This window comes from Giraffa tippelskirchi, chromosome 4 (assembly GCF_054371585.1).
Source record: "Giraffa tippelskirchi isolate mGirTip1 chromosome 4, T2T-mGirTip1v1.2.pri, whole genome shotgun sequence".
In the NCBI taxonomy this organism is placed as follows: domain Eukaryota; kingdom Metazoa; phylum Chordata; class Mammalia; order Artiodactyla; family Giraffidae; genus Giraffa; species Giraffa tippelskirchi.
Window position 1 is genome coordinate 98,130,828 of NC_137278.1, and position 23,404 is coordinate 98,154,231.

At 42.3% G+C, this 23,404-nt stretch overlaps 1 protein-coding gene across 6 annotated transcripts in view; it reads left to right on the forward strand.

Annotated features, from left to right (window-relative positions):
- Nucleotides 1–1,557: 1,557 nt before the first annotated feature.
- TMEM131 (transmembrane protein 131) overlaps nt 1,558–23,404 on the forward strand; it is a 180,791-nt gene continuing 158,944 nt past the window's right edge. For all 6 annotated transcript variants that reach the window (XM_081484467.1, XM_081484470.1, XM_081484471.1 and 3 more), the window contains exon 1: nt 1,558–2,028. In XM_081484467.1, the coding sequence (XP_081340593.1) occupies nt 1,845–2,028 (184 nt within the window). In that variant the 5' untranslated portion in view covers nt 1,558–1,844. The remainder of the gene's footprint in view (nt 2,029–23,404) is intronic.

Consider the following 23,404-nt stretch of genomic DNA (forward strand, 5'->3'; position numbering starts at 1 on the left):
TGGAAGAAACTTGTGCAAGAGAGAGGCCCTAAAGCTTAAGCTTCTGATCAAACAGGTCTGTGTATGTCTAAGCTCCAATTACAGACATATGCTTAGTTCCCATGGGGCGCCTGAGCCTCAGGCTAATCAGGAGTTGGTTGATTCCTGTTTAAGAGAACCTGAGCATTTAATGGTTGAAGAGGCTTGTCTGCCTTGAAACTGGTAATGGGGGAAGAGCTACAAGCTCCTTGCACACTGAAGATAAGTTTTGACCCAGCACTCAGATACTTACTTATCTTTGAACTCGATTTCTTTGGGGAATTGAAAGCCTTCGATCTAGAAACATGGAACCGCCCACTTAGAGATGATACTAATTATTCCTATTTAATTACATCAAGAACAAAATTCAATTAAATTGTTACTCTAAAAATTAGAAAAGTAAAATGGCTTTTCAAAATCAGGGCAAAGGCTCTTAAAATATAAAGTGCTTGCTTGACAAAGAAGACGACTGCAGAGGGTAGTACTTTCGAGTTTCTTTTGTATAGCTTCTTGAAATTTTCTTTTTCCCACGTTGTTTGTTCCAGGACGTATTAGCGGTGGGCTCGGCTTTATTACAACATTCACTCGACAAATCCAGCTCTGTAGTTAGGGGAAGTTACTAACAGAGTTACTAAATTCGGAGTGAGGGGAAGTTACTAATTGATTCAAGAGAAAGTTTGTAGAGAACAGCCACGCCCACGAAGAACCTTGACCTAAGATGAAAAGGGGATCTAACAGGCATGAGGTGGCTTCCTGATTTGTGCTGGGCCTTTAAGGAAATAGGTGAACAAAATGTGTTAAGAATTACTCCAAGTCGGAGAAAGTCAGCCACTGCCACTTTACATACACTGTCCCCCCTCCCCCGCAAAGGGCTTTCCCACAGCAAACTCGGCATAATCCAAGGGCAGGAGGATTCCACGAAGCGTTGCAGAGTGCTGTATCTTCAAAGGTGCAAAGATGAACAGTGTAGGTCCCCATCCCCAAGGCAGCGCCACCAGGAAACTGAATCAGGTCCCGGGTATTCTAGAAGCGGCTGAGAAGCGGAGGTGCGGCCGGGAGGAGTCACTGGAATGGATTTTCCGCGCTGGACTTCGAGGTCCGGATGCGCACTCAGTTCTCTGGGAGGCTCTCGCATTGCAGTACTGAGGATGCAGGGGTTCGTTCCCCGGTTCTCAGCTGCCGCCCTGCCTCCCACAGAGTCCCGAAACCCCGCCCCAGGGCGGCTGCGCGGCCAGGCCTCCCCCGTCCCCACGTGATCGCCGTCCCTGCCTCCGCGAAGCGTGAGCCGCCATCACAAGTCCTGGCGGCTGGGCCCCGGTCGGCCTCCCACCTCCTCCTCCCCGGTGGGGCACCGGTGACAGGTTGGGTTTGTGTTGACCCGTCCCGTCTGGCCCCTGGAGCCGTGGGCCTCTGAGAGCGAGACGAGGAGTTCGGACCGACGAACTCCGGGGCGGATAGACGGACCGGCAGGCTGCCCAGGTGACGGCACGGCGGGGGCGGTGCCCAGGGCCGCGCCCCGCCCCTCGCAGGCCAGCGCCCAGAGCCCGCGGCCCGTGCCCGTTTCCAGTATGGCCGCCCGCCGTGTTTGACCCGCGGCCTCTCCGCTTCGACTCCCCGTGGGCGATGCTGAGGCGGAGGCCGTGACTGACACGCTCGCTCACACGCACGCACGGACCCAGACCCACGTCCGGAGCCCGAGCCCTGGGCCCGGAACCGCTGTCTCCCCCCGGCGCCGCGGCCAGAGCCCGGACCACGGCTCCCGCGCCGCCGCCTAGCCGAGAAGGACCGCGCCGGACCTCGAGCGCGGCGGCCCGCGGCCGGCAGGGATGGGGAAGCGGGCCGGAGGAGGAGCAGCGGGACCCGCCGCCGCTGCCTCCGCGTCCGCCGTGGCCGGTCTGGAGCCCGCGGCCGGCCGCGGCGGGGGCCCGCGGAGCGCAGCCGCCTGCCTTCTGGGAGCGCTGCACCTGGTGATGACCCTCGTCGTGGCTGCGGCTCGGGCCGAGAAGGAAGGTGGGTGTCAGCCGGCCGGCGTCTCCCGGGCCCGGCCCCGCGGCTGTCACCGCGCCCTCGCGGAGGCCGCTGCCGGGCTGCGACCGGGGAGGAAGGGCCGCGGCTCGCGGCTCGGAGGGTGGCCGGGCGCAGGGCTTGGTCCGGCGCGAAGTTGCTCGGTCGAGTCTCGTCTCGAGCCGGGAACTCGCAGTTCGGATGCCAACTCGCGGGTTTGGCCGCACGGAGTTGCTCTTGTTCTCCGTGATTCCTTCCCCTTGTCTCCTGTCACTGCCATTTCAAAACTTCCTGAGTTCTCGTATATTCTTGTCACTTGGCCCACTAGGTAGGAGGGGCATATTTTTAGACTTGATTGTTGTTAATAAGCAAATTTCAGGACACTTTTTTTTTTGGTTGCGGTTTTAATAACGGCGTGCGAACAGAGCTCACTTTAAATTGTAAAAATAGCGAGACTGGGGGAGAGGCTTCAAGACAGCTTACCAAATTTTACTTCAGATTTGTTTAAACGTTTTTGGAGGAGGAATCTTGTATCTTCAGCTTCCCTCTTCAGCATCGTTTGGCAGTATTGATGATTGTTTAGCTAACAGTTCTCTAATATCTTTTATATGTCTTAAGATACGTAACTGGGTGTCATTGTTTTTAATGAGAAAGGCTTTAAAAACCAATGTCAAGTTTCTAGCTTGCAAACCTTTACCTGTAATTTACAGTTAAGGGCTAAGTCTTATTTTTTAGAAAACTCTCGTTACTATTGTATGACTGTAAACCCGGTGCTTTTCCGGGATTAAAAATGATTTTGTAACCTAGAAGCCCAGAGCTGTAATTTTGTTGGCACTACCTGTTTTTGAACCTGAGGAGTGACCGCGGAGCCTTCATGAAGAAATCACTAAAAGTGAATGGTTTTTTAAAAAGCTAAGCAAAACTTGTTAGTTTAGCTTCCGTTTCACACTAAACTGCCACTGCAAGGCAAATAATTTCTTGCCACAGTGAGTTTAGGGTTGATGTTCTACTTCACGACTAAAGTCACTTTTTATTGTTATAGAAGGCAACAGCAAAGCAAAGCAAACTCATGTTAAAGTGCCAGATGCTTCAGTTTACTGTTTGGTTTTTTTTGTGGTTGTTCAAAACGGTACAATTAACTCTTAAGCAGTTTGGGTTAACAAAGGTGGAGGTTATTCAAAGAATTGCTGTCTGTAGAAAGGACTCATCTACAGAGGCAGGATTATTTCTTGAATGAAATATTGCTGCTTTAGGACTAGTTGGGCCTGGGGTTGTCACAGTTCATCTTTGGTTACAGATCTGCAGTTGATTGGTTCTCGTGTGCCCATAGCACCCCTCATAGCCTGGCATGTGGTTGGTGTCTCCAGTAAATCTGAAATAGTACAATAAGTTAATGTCTCCTTCAGTTTAAAGTAGTGCTTGGCAGGTGTCCTGGTTTTTGTCTTCTTTTGATTACCTTGCACAGTGCCAGGCACACAATAGGCATTTAACATTTGTTTGAGGGAGTATTTATATTCATGGTTCGTTAGCACAGGGAACTAAAATGATTGAGTCTAGTAAAACATTAAGTTTGTGTTGTCCTTCTGCTTATTTTTCCAGCACCCATTTTTTATGCTAATTCTTGGTGTATACTTAAGAAAAATCCTTTGTTTGAGAAATGTCAGACTATATTTGCTAATTTCCCTTTTGGATGGTTTATAAGTTTTAGTACATCTCTCTAATACCCAAAAATGTAAGGGTCAGGGGAGGAGAATTCGTGCCCCAGTGTACAAAAATGAAAAGATGGGGTTAAATCAGCCAGTAGTCCTGGCAGAAGCAGACACCTTTTGTGGCCTGTGTTGTGTCTATATGAACAATCTGAACAGAGAAATTAGCTATTCAAGATATTGACAGTACTTACATAGAACATAGGACTCTGCCCATCATAAATGGATCTGATTCTAATCAAATATTCCAGGAAGATAGCTCCAAAATTGGCCAGTGCTTTCAGTCTCCTTGGTGATCAAATTCTAGTAAGTAGGAGAAGTGAGATTGATTTTGTTACATGAATGTGATACCGCAAGTTTGGCCCCGTTTGCCCCCCAAAGGGTGCTGTTTTGAGTGTTTTCTCAGCAAATCTGGGCAGACTTCTGAAGGCATCTGAATTCACTCTGTCCATTTACATCCTGAGGGTTTTTTGTGTGGTTTTATTTTGGTAGTATAAACTACCTTACCTTTTTAAAGCTAAGTCAGTTCAGTCAGTCAGTTCAGTCGCTGATTCGTGTCCGACTCTTTGCGACCCCATGAATCGCAGCACACCAGGCCTTCCTGTCCATCACCAACTCCTGGAGTTTACCCAAACTCATGTCCATCGAGTCGGTGATGCCATCCAGCCATCTCATCCTCAGTCGTCCCCTTCTCCTCCTGCCCCCAATCCTTCCCAGCATCAGGATCTTTTCCAATTGAAAATTTAAAGCTATTTATTCCAATTTAAAGCTAAGTCTTACCTGCAATTTTAATGATGGTTCTCTGGGTATCTCGTATGTTAGTATATTTCTATTGCAGCCGAATTTCACTGAAAAATCTTCAAAACTAAGTAAAACTCATCATCTTCTAAAGAAAAGCAGCAGAAATTCCTAGATTACCTAATGCAGGTTTCATGTTTGGACCAGATGTTGTTAATTTTAAGTCAGAAGCATGAGGCAACCTTTGTCTTAACATCCTGTATGTCTTCAGTTCAGTTCAGTCACTCAGTCGTGTCCGACTCTTTGTGACCCCATGGAGTGCAGCACGCCAGGCTTCCCTGTCCATCAGCAACTCCCGGAGCTTACTCAAACTCATGTCCATTGAGTCGGTGATGCCATCCAACCATCTCATGTTCTGTTGTCCCCTTCTCCTCCCGCCTTCAGTCTTTCCCAGCACCAGGGTCTATTCCAGAGAGTCAGTTCTTCGCATCAGGTGTCCAAAGTATTGGAGCTTCAGCATCAGTCCTTACAGTGAATGTTCAGGACTGATTTTCTTTAGGATTGACTGGTTGGATCTCCTTGCAGTCCAAGAGACTCAAGAGTCTTCTCCAACACCACTGTTCAAAAGCATCAATTCTTCAGCGCTCAGCTTTCCTGTATGTCTTAACACTCCTATATCTTAACATCTGTCTTCACTGATCTATGAGGGTGTGTTTCACTAGTCTAGAGAAAAGGGAACCATGGAGGATGTTTTGACTGTGCTCTGTAGTTTGTAAGGACTTTGAAAGAGTTGTCCAAGGTAGAAGTTACTGTAATTATTACAACTTAATTGCTTGTTCTGGATTGGTGGCAATTTTCCTTGAAGCCAAGATCTAGATACTGAGAAGAGTGAAAATAGGGGGATGGTGTAGTGAAAATATATTAAAAACATAGTGAAAATAGTGTGTATATGTTAAACGTCTAACATTTAGTAGTATTTTTATTTGTAAGTCAGCCCATTCATTATTACCAACAAATAAAAGCTTTTTAAAAAAGCATCATACATGCAAAGTCACCTCAGTTGTGTACGACTCTTTGTGGTGCTATGGACTGTAGTCTTCCAGGCTCCTGTGTCTTTGGGATTTCCCAGGCAAGAATACTGGAGTGGGTTGCCGTGCCCTCCTCAGAAAAAGCATCATATAATAAAAGCATCTATAATAAAAGCTTCATATAAAAAAAGCATCTATAATATAGTTTCATTGTGAAATGTGTTTTGGGGGCATGGTTGTCTTTTAATTTTTTATAAATATCGAGCTACATTTTATGTATCTAGTAAATATGAAGTTGGGTAAATTTTCAAGAATGTGACTGTTTTAGTCTGCCACAATTTCACATGTTATCACTAATTGGCGATTTGTGACAGGGTGAAGTTTGACTGTCTTAGTACTTTAACGTTTGTCTACCAGATACTTTTGTTTCATGCACAAATTTTTGTTTTAAGCTGTGTTTGTGACAGAAGTGCAGAAGGAGGGTACAGAAGTGTCTGTGTCCAAAGCATATGAACAGAAAGTGCTTAGGAATAAAAGCCAGAAGAAAAGAGATTAAAAACTTGATTTGGTGAGGTTTTTTGTCTTAGCTGGTAGATTGATCAGGAGTGGTAGTTACTTTCCTTTTATTGAATTTTTACTTTATAATGTAAACAAGTTTTTTAAGAGTGATTTTCTAAAGAGTGAGATGTTTTCATCCTTTGCCTAAGGGTTGAGTGATTACTTTTTAATTTAGAGCCTAGTAGTAGTAGAATATTCATTCATGTTATTATTTAGTCGCTGAGTCTTGTCTGACTCTTTTGCGACCCCATGGACTGTAGCCCACCAGGCTCCTCTGTCCATGGGATTTCCCAGGCAAGAATAGTGGAGTGGGTTCCCATTTCCTTCACCAGGGGATCTTCCCTACCCAGGGATCAAACCCATGTCTCCTACATGTCGAGGATTCTTTGTGACTGGGCCACCTGGGAAGCCCATATTCATTCATAGTGCTTCATTAAGGAACTTTCGTCGCTTGCTTTTTACTAAAAGCTATTCATCACTGCCCAGATCTGTACTGGGCAGTAATGAAATACTGTAGTTGAAAACAGTGTGCTCCCTCTTTCTCTTGCTGAGGACTGTTTTCTTCTTCCTTGTAGTCCTTGCCACCATCCTCAGAGATCATGCCCCCCCAAAAATCAACTTTTGGGGAGTAGGTGTAAAATCATTAGTAATCATCCAGAGTAGAGCCATAAGTCAAGCTACTCTTGGAGAAAAATGAAATCATTGCCAGGTGCTTGATATTTGATAAGTTCTCCTTCATCTGCCTGCAGCTTGAGCTCTCTGATTGGCCCCATCAGTCGGAGGTGTCTTTTTTCTCTGGCTGAGTTTTTCTTATCTGTGATAAGCAGCATTGGGCACTGTTGATAGCTTCTTCTTGGAACTTCACGCCCTTCATTTCTGTGACTTTGTGCTTCTTGGTCGTCATCCTGTCCTGCTCTCAGTCGCTGCTTTCTGGATGCCCGTTGGCTGTCTTCCCTCTCTTGCATGTCTGGTGACCAGCACACACTGCTGTGTCCAGAGCAGAATTGTCTGATGCCATCTCCAGTTTCCCAGTTTTTATTAACACCATGATTATTCTGTCTGCCACGTTGGTCTCATTTCTGACCATTTACCAAGTGGCATCAGTGTCTTAACTTCCTTGGGCAGCTTGCCCACAGCCTCCAGGCTGGGGCACTGCTGGGGGGGTCCTCACCTCCCAGCTGTCTCCACTTCACTTCATTCTGCCATCCCTTCTCCAAATTTGTATTGTCTTTGTTACTCAGCTGTCATTCATTTTGGTGCTTAATCAGGTACTGCCTCATTGAGCTACTTAAATTCCTTTATGGGTGTCCTTCTTCACCCAGACTAGAATTTCTGTGGGGCAGAACCTCTATCAACATCTGCAATGTGGACAGAGCAGGCATTTAGTTTTAAACGGAAGTTTGCTTCAAGTGACCTCATCCTCCTGGTCTCGTATCTGAGTTCTGGGTTGAGGGTCCAGAGTACAGAAAACGTGCACTTGGATTCAAGTACCGTTAGCAGCTCTGCTCTGGGAAGACATAGAGGGACACCACATTTTTCTTCTCTACATGTTGCTTTCCCTTGTAACTAAAATGAGTAATATACACTTATCTAAACCATCACTTTTGTTACTTCTGGATTTTAAGATTTTAGATCCTCATAAAACCCCAATTTACAGATCATGAAACAGGCACAGAGAAATTAAGGAATGTTTCCAAGGTAACAGAGCTGGTAGGTATTTAAGCTCGGATTCCTTTACAGGCCATCTCTCCCCTCATCCAAGCTATTCAATCCTAAATGGGTATACAAGGTAGTAGGTTTTGTTGTATACCAACTGGTTAATGAACAGTCCTGGACTTTCCAGTGGTCTAGTGGGTAAGAATCCACCTGCCATTGCAGGGGACGGGGGTTCAATTCCTGGTCCAGGAAGATCCTACATGGTGAGGAACAGCTAAGCCCATGGGCCACAACTATTGAGCCTGTGCTCTAGAGGCTGGGAGGTGCAACTAACTGAAACCTGTGCACCCAAGAGCTTGTGGTGCACAACAAGAGAAGCCACTGCAATGAGAAGTCACTGCTCTGCAATGAAGAGTAACCCCGGCTTGCTCCATCTAGAGAAAGTCCTCACACAGCAACAAAGACCCAGAGCAGCCAAAAAAATAAAAATAAATAAAAATTATTAAAAAAAAAAAAAAGAACAGTCCTATCAGTTTGTGGAAAACCAATGTGTTAAGTATTTAAGTGAGGTGCAGTTTAAAAAAAACAAAAACCCATAAACATCCATAACACTTTCTATGAACTTCTTATCCATTAAAATGATCATCGGCCATCTGGATTGTGCATATTCTTAAAAAGAAACCAGGGAAAACCCATGAATGAGTAATCCATGTAACACATATTTGATATTGGAAGCCACTGACTCAACTCTTTGCTCTTGATATTTAGGTACCTGGTATATTGTTTAGGTTAAAATTAACATTGCATATGGGACTTCCCTGGTTAAGACTTTGCCTTCCAATGCCGGGGTCATGGGTTAGATCCCACTTGCCTTTCAGCCAAAAAACCAAAACATAAAATAGAAGCAGTATTGTAGCAAATTCAATAAAGACTTTAAAAGTGGTCCACATTAAAAAAAAAAAAAATAACATTGCATTCTGTGAATTCACATACTCCTTTAGTTCTAGATTGGTATGACCAGTTAGTCAAGATGTGTGGATAGTCTCAGAAACTGGACCTGTGTTAAAAGAACTGGACCTGTGTTAGAAGGAAATGGAGATAATCCAAAGGCTAGTAGTGGCATCAGTTTTTGACAATGGTGAAATCTCGTTCAGACTTCTTTATTTATTTGACTGCACCAGACCTTAGTTACAGTATGTGAAATCTAGTTTCCTGACCAGGGATTGAACTTGGGCCCTCTATATCGGACCGTGGAGTCTTAGCCACTGGACCACCAGGGAAGTCCCTCAGACTTCTGTTAGAAGTCTTGGAAGGGACCCCAGAAGTTCATTTCTGGTGCATTGTTCATTCTGGTGAAGAGATTTTTTGGATTAGGTGATCATTATCATCTGTAGTAGATCAGTTTCTCTTTCATTCCTGTCTGATTTCTTTAGAAAGATATTTAGAAAACTATTACTCTTTGCTTGTTTCATTCTGTTGAATGTAGCACTTAGAGCAAAGGTCTGAAAAATGTCTAAGGTCTAAGACGATCCTTGACATGATCTGTCATAGTAGAGTGTCAGACCCAGTTTCTTTCTTTATTTCTCCATATAACTGTGGTTGAAACAACAACAACAACACATGAAATTTACCATCCTAACCATTTTAAAGCTCGTAGTTCAGTAATTTTAAGTTAAGTTCCCATCAGTGGGCAGTTGGTATCCAGTACTTTTTCACCTTGCAAAACTGATACTCAGTACCCATTAAAGAATAACTCTCAGTTTCTCCCACCCAGCCCCTGGAAGTCACCATTCTTCTTTCTGTTTGTTATGAATTTGACTACTTCAGATACCTAGTATCAGTGGAATCACGGAGAATTTGTCTTTTTGTGACTGGCTTAGTTGACTTACCATATTGTCTTCAAGGTTCATCATGTCATAGCACGTGACAGGATATCTTCCCTTTTTAAGGCTGGTTAATCGTGTGTGTGTGTAATTTTTCCATTTTGTTTATCCATTTATCCATCAATGGACATTGGACATTTGGGTTGCTTCCACTTCTTGGCTGTTCTGAATAATATTGCTGTGAATAGGTGGGCAAATGTCTCTTTGAGATCCTGCTTTTAATTCTTTTAGATATATACCCAGAAGTGGGCTTGCTGGATCATCTGATAGTTCTATTTTTAATTTGTTGAGCAACTGCCATACTGGTTTCCATTGCAGCAGTGCACAATGATTTAGTTTCTTCCCATCCTCACCAATACTTGTTCTTTTTTCTTTTTTGATAGTTGCCATCCTAATGTATATATGGTGATATCTCATTGTGGTTTTGATTTGCATTTCTGTAATAATTAGTGATATTGAGTAGCTTTTCACATGCTTGTTGGCCACTTCTATGTCTTTTTTGGAGAAATAATTGTTCAAGTCCATTGCCCAGTTTTTAATTGGGTTATTTTTGTTGAGTTGTAGGAGTTTTTTATATATTCTGGATATTAATCCTTTATCAGTTAGATGATTTGCAGGTATTTTATCCTATTTTGTGAGTTGCCTTTTAGGATTGTATTCTTCGATGCACAGAATTTTTTATGTCTGACGTAGTCTCATTTATTTATTTTTGCTTTTGTTGCTTGTGCTTTTAATATCATTTCCAAGAAAACATTGCTAAGTCCAGTGTCATGAAGCTTTTCCCTATAGTATTTTCTTATAGGAGTTTTACAGTTTGAGGGCTTAACATTTTGATATTCATTATGAGTTAATTTTTATCCATGATATAAGATAAAGGTCCAGATTCATTCTTTTGCACATGGATGCCCAGTTTTCCCAGCACCATATGTTGAAGAGACTGTCCTTTCCCTGTTCAGTGGTCTTGAAAGCCTTGTGTGAAGATCCTGTGACCGTGTACATGAGAACTTATTCCTGGGTTCTCTGTTCCACTCCATTGATAGGTTTATCTCTCTTTTTACTAGTACCAGCCAGACTGTTTTAATTACTATAACTGTGTTTTAAATCAGAAAGTGTGGGACCTTACCCTTTGTTCTTCTCTTTCAAGATTGGCTGTTTGGGTTCCCTTGAGATCCCATATGGATTTAGGATGGATTTTTCTATTTATGCAAAAAATGCTGTTGTGGTTTTGGTAGGTTTACGTTGAACCTGTAGATCTTTGTGTAATACTGATATCTTAACAGTGTTACATCTTGGAGTTATGAGCATGGGATAATCTTTCCACTTATTCGTGTCCTATTCATTTTCTTTCAGCAGTGTTTTGGAGTTTTCAGTGTACAAGTCTTTCACCCCCTTGGTTATTAGATTTATTCCTAGATGTTTTTGATGCTACTCTAAATCAGAGTGCATTGTTCTTACAATTGTTCTTACAGTGCACTCTGATTTAGAGTAGCATCAAAAACATCTAGGAATAAATCTAATAACCAAGGGGGTGAAAGACTTGTACACTGAAAACTCCAAAACACTGCTGAAAGAAAATGAATAGGACTTCTAGTTTTTGATATAGAGAAGGCAATGGCACCCCACTCCAATACTTTTGCCTGGAAAATCCCATGGACGGTGGAGCCTGGTAGGCTACAGTCCATGGGGTTGCACAGAGTCGGACACGACTGAAGCAACTTAGCAGCAGCAGCAGCAGTTTTTCATAAAAGAACTGTGCTCTGCTTTTGAGACATAACTTCTGCATGCTTAAGTTATTTCCTTAATGGGCAAGTAATCTAACTTGCCCATAAAATGAAATTTATTTTAAGCCCTCTCAAGTTTTAACAATTTGTGGCTATGTTTTTAATCAGTTATGATTATAAAATGATATGACAGTCTAACATTGATTCTTAACTAATTTTATTCCTGTGTAGTTGCAGTATACATTTGAATCAAAGCATACATAGTAAAAACCCATCTCAGCAGTAAATTTTAGAAATAGCCTGAGCCAACTCTGCTGATACAAATTAATTTGCAGTTTGCATTCATGGTATAGCACAGGCCCTACTTAGATTTTCTTTGGGGGAATGAGTACATTGGAAGCAGCAGATTTTCCTAGGGAATTGTTTCTGGTACAAAGATGCTTTCTAAAACTCAACTGTATTGTATGAAGAGCTTTGAAATATGGTTTACATATGTCATTCTAAAATTTTACTTGGTGTCTAAGCAATGTGTGAGAGAGGGCAGTGTGCTTTTCAGACGGGATCACTTTTACTAAACTTTTAGATGTGGCTCTTTTTTAAAAATAAAGTTATTTTTTTTGCTGTGCTGGGTCTTGGTTGCTATTCAGGTTTTTGTCTAGGTGTGCCAAGCAGGGGCTACTCTCGCCTGTGCTGCATGGGCTTCTCGTTGCCGTGGCTTCTCCTTGCGGAGCACAGGCTCTGGATGCACAGGCTTTGGGCTTCAGTTGTTGCAGCACGTGGGCTCAGTAGTGGTGGCTCCCGGGCTCTAGAGCCACAAACTCAATAGTTGGGGCATACAGGCTTAGTTTTGCTACTGGGCCTGTGGGATCCTCCCAGATCAAGGAGCAAACCCATATCTCCTGCACTGGCAGGTGGATTCTTTACCACTGAGCCACCTAGGAAGCCCTGGATCACTTAAAAAATACTTCCACGAGTTGGTGTCATGGGCTTGTGTTGAAGCATTGCTCCTTCATGCAGATGGAGAGTGGAATAGCAGTTAGCACCGTCAAGAGGTAATGTCTCTTTTTGGGGTTAGCACAGCAGTAGTTACGTTTCACAGGTAAGGAAGTTATTTCATGTTTATAAGTTGATCTCACCATGCTGGGGACTTCTCTTGGGTTATGGCTGCACTCAGAAATAGGTTACTGAGAATAGTGTTGACAAGAGACGAGAGTAAGAAGGGAACAGGCTGGCAATTAAATCTGACTTTATTGGAATCCTAAATATTCTTGTAAATAGACAATAATTTCTGAAGATTGGCAATTTCTTCCTGGCTGCATCTGAGTTTATTTATAGTTGTATAGGATCTTGAGCTTCTGGAGGTTAAGGAGTAGGGTCATAGGCCTCCTGGACCTAGCATTTTAAGGAGTTCAATACATTGAGTTCTGACTTGGTAGGAGAAGCAGTAAACCATAATGATGGTTCATAAAGGTGAACCAGAATGAAGAAAAAGTATATGCTGCTGCTGCTGCTAAGTTGCTTCAGTCGTGTCCGACTCGGTGCGACCTCATGGACTGCAGCCTACTAGGCTCCTCCGTCCATGGGATTTTCCAGGCAAGAGTACTGGAGTGGGTTGCCATAGCCTTCTCTGAGAAAAAAGTATATATGAAACAATAATGCTTATACCAGTTTGATTTTGTACCATTTCAGAAGCATATTAATGTATGCAGTTACTGCCTGTGGTTGGTAATGCCTAGAACTACTTGATGATGATTGCTAATGTTTATCTAGTACTTTCTTTGTGCCAAGCACTGTGCTGATTGCTTTACAAGCCTTATCTGTTTTAATCCTCACATTTATGCCATGTGGGGACCACCACAGTTGTTCTACCTACTTTCCCTAAATCTGTTTGTTCTTGACTACAATTCCTCTGTTGCTGTCAGTACTGCTTTGAGGGGGGAGAGGGTGGTGGTGGTGTGTGTGCTTGTTTGTGACAGTATAAAACAGAATTTGAATCTCCAGTAAAATGAGACAGTATAATATGTAATGATTCTTGTGCATACAACTTAGAGGTCATTTTGGAAAAAGTTTTAATTTCACAAAAAATTTCATGTTGGTTGTAAAAATGAAACATTGTAAAATATGGATGAGTAAATTGAGAAAGGGCTTCCCTCTTAGCTCAGTTGGTAAAGAATCTGCCTGCAATGCAGGAGACCTGGGTTCAATCCCTAGGTCAGGAAGATCCCCTGGAGAAGGAAATGGCAACCCACTCCAGTATTCTTGGCTGGAGAATCCCATGGACAAAGGAGTCTGGCAGGCTACAGTCCATGGGGTTGCAAGAGTCGGGCACAATTTAGTGACTAAACCACCACCACCAAATTGAGAAAATTTCTGTAATCTATCAAGTAGAAAGAACCAGTATCAGTCATGATCTCTCTTCCTTCTCCCCCCTTTTTCTCCCTCTGCTCCCCATTTAAAAAACAGATACTGTCATGTTGTCTTGGAAGTATCACTTGATACATTTCAACAACACCGTGTGAGGGTGCCAGCTTTCCCACATTAGCTTTTATGTGTGTGCTCAGTCATGTCTGACTCTTTGCAACCCCATGGACTGGCCTGCCAGGCTCCTCTGTCCATGGAATTTTCCAGGCAAGAATCCTGGGTTACTCTTGTCTTCTCCAAGGAATCTTCCTGACCCAGGGATTGAACCTGTGTCTCCTGCATTGGCAGGCGGATTCTTTACCACTGAGCCACTGGGGAAGCCCTTCTTGAAAGTCCTTGCTCACTTGGCAGTAAAAGATACCCCTTTGTTTAGTTGATTTTTAAAAAGAATAAGTGAGGTAGAAGATAGAATGATAGAAATAAATGAAACAGGAGAAAAGAAAAATTGCTAGTGTTTCTTAACCATGGTTATCAGGCTGAGTGATGGAGTAGGTATAAAATATATCTCAGGTTCAGAGAGAGGAGGGATAGAGCTCCAGCTGAGATATCAAGATCACGTAGGCTCAAAATTCTGGGTGACCATGGCAGGATTCTGCTTATGAACCCAAGTCTAAGTGTATCACAAGAAAGGAATTCTGGGAATCACCATTCCACTGTGCCTGGCAAGGAGATGGGGTAGGAAGAACATACCAGACTCACTCTGTGAGTTAGCTACATTAATGAGAGGGAAGTCCAGAAGAGGTAGAAAGTTAAGACATAGAAACAGTGGTTCAGAGTGTGGCTCTGGTCATCTCCTACTTTCTGTCTATGTGAGGGCAGGTAAGTAGAGTTAACCTCTGCCCGTCTCAGGTTCACTATCTTTAGGATCAGGGTAATAATAGATAATAGTACTTCTCTCGTGGAGTTGGACTTCCCAGGTGTTGCTAGTGGTAAAGAACCCGCCTGCCAATGTAAGAGTCTAAGAGACACGAGTTCCATCCCTGGGTCGGGAAGATCCCCTGGAGGAGGGCACAGCAATCCATTCTGTTACTCTTGCCTGGAGAATCCCATAGACAAGAGCCTGGCAGGCTATAGTCCATGGGGTTGCAAAGGGTCGAACATGACTGAAGCAACTTAGCATGCATACTCATGGAGTTACTGCAGAGATTTACCATGGTACTGAGTGTCAAGCCCTTAGCACAGTGCCCAGCACATTAAAAAAAAAAAAAATGGTAAGACTGAACACTTTTACACATTTGCTGGCCATTTGTATTTCTTTTCTGTTGTTTGAGCACATCTTTGTCAATCTTTCCATTGGTGTTTGAATTTTTCTTTTTGACTGAAATGAACATTTAATTAAGGTGTTCATATTTTTCCCAGTTTCATTAACATTTGGATTATTTGTTTTAATTTTCTATTTATTGTCATTATTTAAAAGTTTATTGGCCAAATATGTCACTCTTTTCCTTCATGGTTTCTGCTTTTGTTATGTCTAAAAAGCTCTGTGCATAAAGTTGATAGATTCACCAGTATTATATCTTCATGCTTCTACTTTTAAATGCAAATCTCTATTTCTTCACAGTTCGTTGGTATTAGGGAATCTATTTTTTTCAAATACTTCGTTGTCTTAACACCACTTATTGAATTATACACAGTATTTCCTTTTCATGTAAATTGTATTGCATTCTTGGATCTGTTTCTTGATTTTCTGGGTTTTTTTCTTCACAGATATATTTGTTTATTTCTGTTTTAAATTTAAGTACTACATCTTTCTGCGACACACCTCCACACTGCCCAGTTTAAATAAAGAGCTGTATCCTGTCCCTTATAGGACAGTCACAGAAAACTAATCAAACTGATCACATGGACCACAGCTTTGTCTAACTCAGTGAATCTATGAGCCATGCCATATAGGGCCTCCCAGAACAGATGGGTCGTGATGGAGAGTTCTGAAAAAATGTGGTCCACTGGAGAAGGCAGTGGCAAACCACTCCAGTATTCTTGCCTTGAGAACCCCTTGAACAATATGAAAAGGCAAAAAGATATGACACTGAAAGATGAACTCCCCAGGTCAGTAGCTGCCCAATATGCAATTGGAGGAGTGGAGAAATAACTCCAGAAAGAATGAAAAGACAGAGCGAAAGTGAAAACAACGCCCAGTTGTGGATGTGACTGGTGATGGAAATAAAGTCCGATGCTGTAAAGAGCAGTATTACATAGGAACCTGAAATGTTAGGTCCATGAATCAAGGTAAGTTAGAAGCGGTCAAACAGGAGATGGAAAGAGTGAACACTGACATTTTAGAAATCGGTGAACTAAATAAAATGGACTGGAATGGGCGAATTTAATTCAGATGACTGTTATATCTACTACTGTGGGCAAGAATCCCTTAGGAGAAATGGAGTAGCCCTCAGAGTCAACAAAAGAGTCCAAGATGCAGTGCTTGGATGCAATCTCAAAAACGATAGAATGATCTCTTCGTTTCCAAGGCAAACCATTCAGTATCACAGTAATTCAAGTCTGTTCTCCAACCAGTAATGCTGAAGAAGCTGAAGTTGAATGGTTCTGTGAAGATGTACAAGACCTTCTAGAACTAACACCCAAAAATGTGTCCTTTTCATCATAGGGAACTGGAATGCAAAGTAGGAAGTGAAGAGATACCTGGAGTAACAGGCCTAAGTTTGGCCTTGGAGTACAAAATGAAGCAGGGTAAAGCCTAACAAAGTTTTGCCCAGAGAACACACTGGTCATAGCAAATACCCTCTTCCAGCAACACAAGAGAAGACTCTACGCATGAACATCACCAGATGGTCAGTATCAAAATGAGATTGATTATATTCTTTGCAGCCAGAGATGGAGAAACCCTATACAGTCAGGGAAAACAAGAAGGGGAGTCTGACTGTGACTCAGATCATGAACTCCTTATTGCCAAATTCAGACTTAAATTGAAGAAAGTAGGGAAACCACTAGACCATTCAGGTATGACCTAAATCAAATCCCTAACAATTATACAGTGGAAGTGAGAAATAGATTCAAGGGATTAGATCTGATAGAGTGCCTGAAGAACTATGGATGGAGGTTTGTGACACTGTACAGGAGGCAGTGATCAAGACTATCCCCAAGAAAAAGAAATGCAAAAAGTCAAATTGGTTGTCTGAGGAGGCCTTACAAATAGCTGAGAAAAGAAGAAAAGCGAAAGGCAAAGGAGAAAAGGAATGATATACCCATTTGAATGCAGAGTTCCAAAGAATAGCAAGGAGAAATAAGAAAGCCTTCCTCAATGATCAATGCAAAGAGATAGAGGAAAACAATAGAATGGGAAAGAGTAGAGATCTCTTCAAGAAAGTTAGAGATACCAAGGGAACATTTCATGCAAAGATAGGCACAATAAAGGACAGAAATGGTATGGACCTAACAGAAGCAGAAGATATCAAGAAGAGGTGGCAAGAATACACAGAGTTCAGTTCAGTCACTCAGTTGTGTCCGACTGTTTGTGACCCCATGAACCGCAGCACGCCAGGCCTTCCTGTCTATCACCAACTCCCGGAGTTTACCCAAACTCATGTCCGTTGAGTTGGTGATGCCATCTAACCATCTCATCCTCTGTCGTCCCCTTCTCCTCCTGCCTTCGATCTTTCCCAACATCAGGGTCTTTTCAAGTGAATCAGCTCTTCGCATCAGGTGGCCAAAGTATTGGAGTTTCAGCTTCAACGTCAGTCCTTCCAGTGAACACCCAGGACTGATTTCCTTTAGGATGGACTGGTTGGATCTCCTTGCAGTCCAAGGGACTCTCAAGAGTCTTCTCCAAACCCACAGTTCAAAAGCATAAATTCCTTGGCACTCAGCTTTCTTCATCGTCCAACTCTCACATCCATACATGACCACTGGAAAAACCATAGCCTTGACTACATGGACCTTTGTTGGCTAAGTAATGTCTCTGCTTTTTAAGATGCTGTCTAGGTTGGTCATAACTTTCTTTCCAAGGAGTAAGTGTCTTTTAATTTCATGGCTGCAGTCACTATCTGCAGTGATTTTGGAGCCCCCCAAAATAAAGTCTGACACTGTTTCCACTGTTTCCCCATCTATTTCCCATGAAGTGATGGGACCAGATGCCATGATCTTAGTTTTCTGAATGCTGAGCTTTAAGCCAACTTTTTCACTCTCCTCCTTCACTTTCATCAAGAGGCTCTTTAGTTCTTCTTCACTTTCTGCCATAAGGGTGGTGTCATCTGCATATCTGAGGTTATTGATATTTCTCCTGGCAATCTTGATTCTAGCTTGTGCTTCCTCCAGCCCAGTGTTTCTCGTGATGTACTCTGGATATAAGTTAAATAAGCGGGATGACAATGTACAGCCTTGACGTACTCCTTTTCCTATTTGCAACCAGTTGTTGTTCCATGTCCAGTTCTAACTGTTGCTTCCTGAACTGCTTACAGGTTTCTCAAGAGACAGGTCAGGTGGTCTGGTATTCCCATCTCTTGAAGAATTTTCCACAGTTTATTGTGATCCACACAGTCAAAGGCTTTGGCATAGTCAATAAAGCAGAAATAGGTGTTTTCCTGGAACTCTCTTGCTTTTTCGATGACCCAGTGAATCTTGGCAATTTGATCTCTGGTTCCTCTGCCTTTTCTAAAACCAGCTTGAACATCTGGAAGTTCACGGTTCACGTATTGCCAAAGCCTGGCTTGGAGAATTTTGAGCATTACTTTACTAGTGTAAAGTCCGACTCTTTGTGACCCCATGGACTGTAGCCTACCAGGTTCTTCCATCCATGGGATTTTCCAGGCAAGAGTACTGGAGTGGGTTGCCATCACCTTCTCCACAATATGCCAGCAAATTTGGAAAACTCAGCAGTGGCCATAGGACTGGAAAAGGTCAGTTTTCATTACAATCCCAGAGAAGAGCAGTGCCAAAGAATGCTCAAACTATCACACAATTGCACTCATCTCAAGGAGAAGACAATGGCGCCCCACTCCAGTACTCTTGCCTGGAAAATCCCATGGACGGAGGAGCCTGGTAGGCTACAGTCTATGGGGTCACTAAGAGTCGGACACAACTGAGCGACTTCACTTTCACTTTTCCCTTTCATGCACTGGAGAAGGAAATGGCAACCCACTCCAGTATTCTTGCCTGGAGAATCCTAGGGAGGTCGGAGGCTGGTGGGCTGCCGTCTATGGGGTCACACAGTCGGACACAACTGAAGCCACTTAGCAGCACACGCTAGCAAAGTAATGCTCAAAGTTTTTGCCTCCAGGCTTCAACAGTACATGAACTGAGAACTTCCAGATATTCAAGCTGGATTTAGAAAAGACAGAGGAACCAGAGATCAAATTGCCAATTTGGATCATAGAAAAAGCAAGAGAATTCCAAAAAAATATCTACTTCTGCTTTATTGATTATGCCAAAGTGTTTGACTGTGTAAATCACAACAAACTGGAAAATTCTTAAAGAGATGGAAATACCGGACCACCTTACCTTCCTCCTGAGAAATCTGTATTGCAGGTCAAGAAACAACAGTTAGAACTGGACATGGAACAACAGACTGGTTCCAAATTGGGAAAGGAGTACGTCAAGAATGTATATTGTCACCCTGCTTATTTAACTTATATGCAAAGTACATCATGCGAAATGTTGGCTGGATGAAGCACAAGCTGCAATCTAGATTGCAGGGAGAAAAATCAGTAACCATGGATATGCAGATGACACCACCCTTATGGCAGAAAGTTTAAAGGAACTGAAGAGCGTCTTGATGAAAGTGAAAAGAGGAGAGTGAAAAAGCTGGCTTAAAACTCAACATTCAGAAAACTAAGATCATGGCATCCAGTCCCATCACTTCATGGCAAATAGATGGAGAAACAGTGGAAACAGTGAGAGACTTTATTTTCTTGGGCTCCAAAATCACTGTAGATGGTGACTGCAGCCATGAAATTAAAAGACGCTTACTCCTTGGAAGGAAAGTTATGACCAACCTAGACAGCATTAAGTCATTTAAGTCATTAGATTCATTGAAAAAGTTGTATGTAGTGTTCTCCTGTTATCTTCTGAATATTTGTAGAGTCTGCTTGTGACACTTCTCTCATTCCTCATATTTTTAACTTGTGTCTTTTCAAATTTTTCTTGGTCTGGCTAAAGTTTATCAATTTCAGTATTCTTGTTAAAAATAGATTTCACCTTTTTTCTCTCTCCCTTAATCTTTCACAGTCTATTTCTCCTAAGATTTTATTGTGGCCTTTTTTCAGCTTACTTCATTACTTCTGGTGTTTTAAGGTAGAAACTGAGATCTTTGTTTTTGATGCCTTTGGGGATTTACCAGGGATCTTTTTGTTATAACAATACATTGTTGCCATTTTTGATTTTCATTTAAACTGTCAGTGATTTTTTAAAAAGATTTGCATATGTATGTATGTGCATATACATATATACATTTATTTGTATATGTTTATTTACATTTAGTTTATATAATTTAATTTATATAATTAACCTATAGTTACCTTTTCTAGTGATTTTCATTCTTTTGTATATTTTCACCAGGTATCATTTTCTTCTGCTTGAAAGATTTTCTATAACAGTTTTTGAATTGTATCTGCTAATAATGATTTCTTTGATCTTTGTATGTCTGAAAATGTCCTTACTTTGCTTTTGTTTTTAAAAAATATTTTTTCTGTGTTTAAAATTATAGGTTGAAATGTGTCTTTCTTTTAGTACTGTAGAGTGACCTTCACTTTCTTCTCCCTTGTTGTTTCCCATGAGAACCTTGATGTTTGTCTTTTTTTCCTGCAAAATAGTTTTAATAGTTTGTGCCTATTGATGTTCCCCTTTATCTTTGTTCCTGTGTATGTAATATTTCTTTTCTTTTGATGAATTTAAGATTTCCTTTTTGTAACTTGTTTTAAGCAGTTTGACTTGATGTTCCTTGGTATAGTTTTTTTTTTTTTTTATGTTTGTTGAATTTCTTGATCTCTGGATTTGTTTTTCATTAAGTTTTGGGGAAATTTCAGGTATTATTTCTTTGAACATTTTTCCTATCCTTTTTGAGGACTCCAGGTATTCATGCATTAGGCAGCTTAAAGTTATTCCCACAGCTCATTGTACTACAGTTTTTGTATTTTCCATTGTGTTTCATTTTGGTTAGGTACTATTGCTATGCCTTCAAGTTCATCAGTCTTTTCTTTTCTGCCTTTTATTCCATCCAGTGTATTTTTCATCTCATACATCATAGTTTTCATCTCTAAAAGTGTTTGTCTTTTTTATATGTTTTACTTCTCTGCTTGTTAACTTTCTGAACATATGGAACACATTTATAATACTTTTTAAATGGTTTTGTCAGCTGATTGTAACATCTGTGCCAGTTCTAGGTTGGTTTCAGTTAGTTATCATCCCAGTGGTTCATGTTTTCTTACCTCTTTGTGTGCTTGGTAATCTTTAACTGGATGCCAGACATTTCAGATTTTACTTTGTTGGGTGCGGTTTTTTGGATTCCGAGGAGTATTCTTGAAAGAGCTTTATTCCCTGATGCAGTTAACTTAATTGGGAACAGTTTGTGATCTTGTGGGGGTCTTTTTAAGATTTGCCAGGTGGGTCACAAGCAGCGTTCAGGCTCCAACTAGTCATTTTCCACAGCTGAGGCGAGACCTTCCTGCATCCTCAATGCAGAACCCCACGAGGTGTGGTTTTCCAGTTTGACTGGTGGGAGCAGGCACTGTAAGTCGCCCTGTGAGTTGCCCAGCACTGTTTCAAATACTTTTGGGTGGCTCTTTCCCACCTTAGGTGTTGATCTGTACTTTACTGAGTACGGAGGGAGACCCTCTGTAGTTCTCTATGAGGCTCTCTCCTTCCTGGTATGAACTCTCATAGAGCCCTATGAACCCTCACTGCCTTGGTTTCCTTGGACTTTCAGCTCTGTCTTATTAACTCAGAGTCCACCAGGCTCTGTCACAGATTCCTCTTGCTGTGGCCTAGTAACTCAAGGCAGTGAGCTGGGCCAGTCATAGGGCTCACCTTGTTTGTTTCCCATCTCTTAGAGGTCGTCGTTCTCTGTTGACTGATATTTAGCATCTTTTCATGTATTTTATCTGAGTGTTTGGTTGTTTCAGGTGAGAGGGTATGGTTTGTGTGACTCCTTCATGCCCAGAGGTAGAAGTCTAGACATCTGTGTTAGTTATTCTCCAGTGTAGCCAGTATTATTGTTTTCAGGTGTTATTCCCAAGCCTTTTACTACAGAAGAAATTTTGGTAATTAATGTCAGGTGGCTCAGTGGTGACGAACATGCCTGCCATTGCAGGAGATGTGGGTTTGATCCCTGAGTCCGGAAGATCTCCTGGAGAAGAAAATGGCAACCTACTCCAGTATTCTTGTCTTCTTCTCATGGACAGAGGAATCTGGTGGGGTACAGTCCATTGGGATCACAAGGAGTAATACACAACTTAGCAACTGAATAGCAACAGCAATTAATATCAGATCAGATCGTGTAGTCATAGCTATGGTTTTTCTAGTTGTCATGTACAGGTGTGAGAGTTGGACCATAAAGAAGGCTGAGTGCCAAAGAATTGATGCTTTTGAACTGTGGTGCTGAAAAAGACTCTGGAGAGTCCCGTGGACAGCAAGGAGATCAAACCAGTCAATCCTAAAGGAAATCAACCCTGAATATTCATTGGAAGGGCTGAAGCTGAAGCTCCAACACTTTGGCCAGCTCATGCAAAGAGCTGAATCATTGGGAAAGACCCTGATGCTGGGAAGGATTGAGGGCAGGAAGAGAAGAGGACGACAGAGGATGAGATGGTTGGATGGCATCACTGACTCAATGGACATTGAGTTTGAACAGACTCCAGGAGTTGCTGATGGACAGGGAAGCCTCGCGTGCTGCAGTCCATGGAGTCGCAAAGAGTTGGACACAACTGAGCAACAACAGTGGTGTATTAGTTTCCTATTGCTGCCATAACAAATAACCACAAGTTTAGTGGCTTAAAAGAACACTAATTATCCTGCAATTCTGGAGATCAGAAGTCTAAAATGGATACCACAGGTGAAAATCAAGGTGTCAGTAGGTCTGTGTCTTTTCCAGAGATTCAAGGGGAGAAATTGTTTGCTTGACTTTTCAAGCTTCTTAAAGCCACCACAGACCATGGCTTCAGCCAGATCCTTCTTATGCTGCCATCTCTTTGTTCCTCCCTTTTCTGCTTCCCTCTTACAATTTTAAGGATACTGGGCCCACCCAGATAATCCAGAATAACCTTATTATCTTGAAATCAGCTGACTTCATCTTAATTCCATCTGCAACCATATTCCTTTTTGCTTTGTTATCTAACATATTCACAGTTTCCTGAGTAAGGACAGGGGCATCTGGGGCCAGGCAGGGAGAGATGGGGGCGGGAGTGCATTATTCTCCCTCCCACAGATTTCAGCATCCTTCTCTGCCTCACACATTTTTCTTTTTATGGTGAAGAAAAATCTACTAAGGATTTTCTTCTTAACCTACATACATTAAAAAAAATTATTAGAAACAGTTAGTGCCCAGTCATGTCCAACTCTTAGCGACCCCACAGACTGCCGCCCGCCAGGCTCCTCTGTCCATGGGATGTCCCAGGCAAGAATACTGGAGTGGGTTGTCACTTCCTCCTCCAGGGAATCTTCCTGACACAGGAATCAAACCTGCATTGGCAGGTGGATTCTTTACCACTAGTTCCACCTGGGAA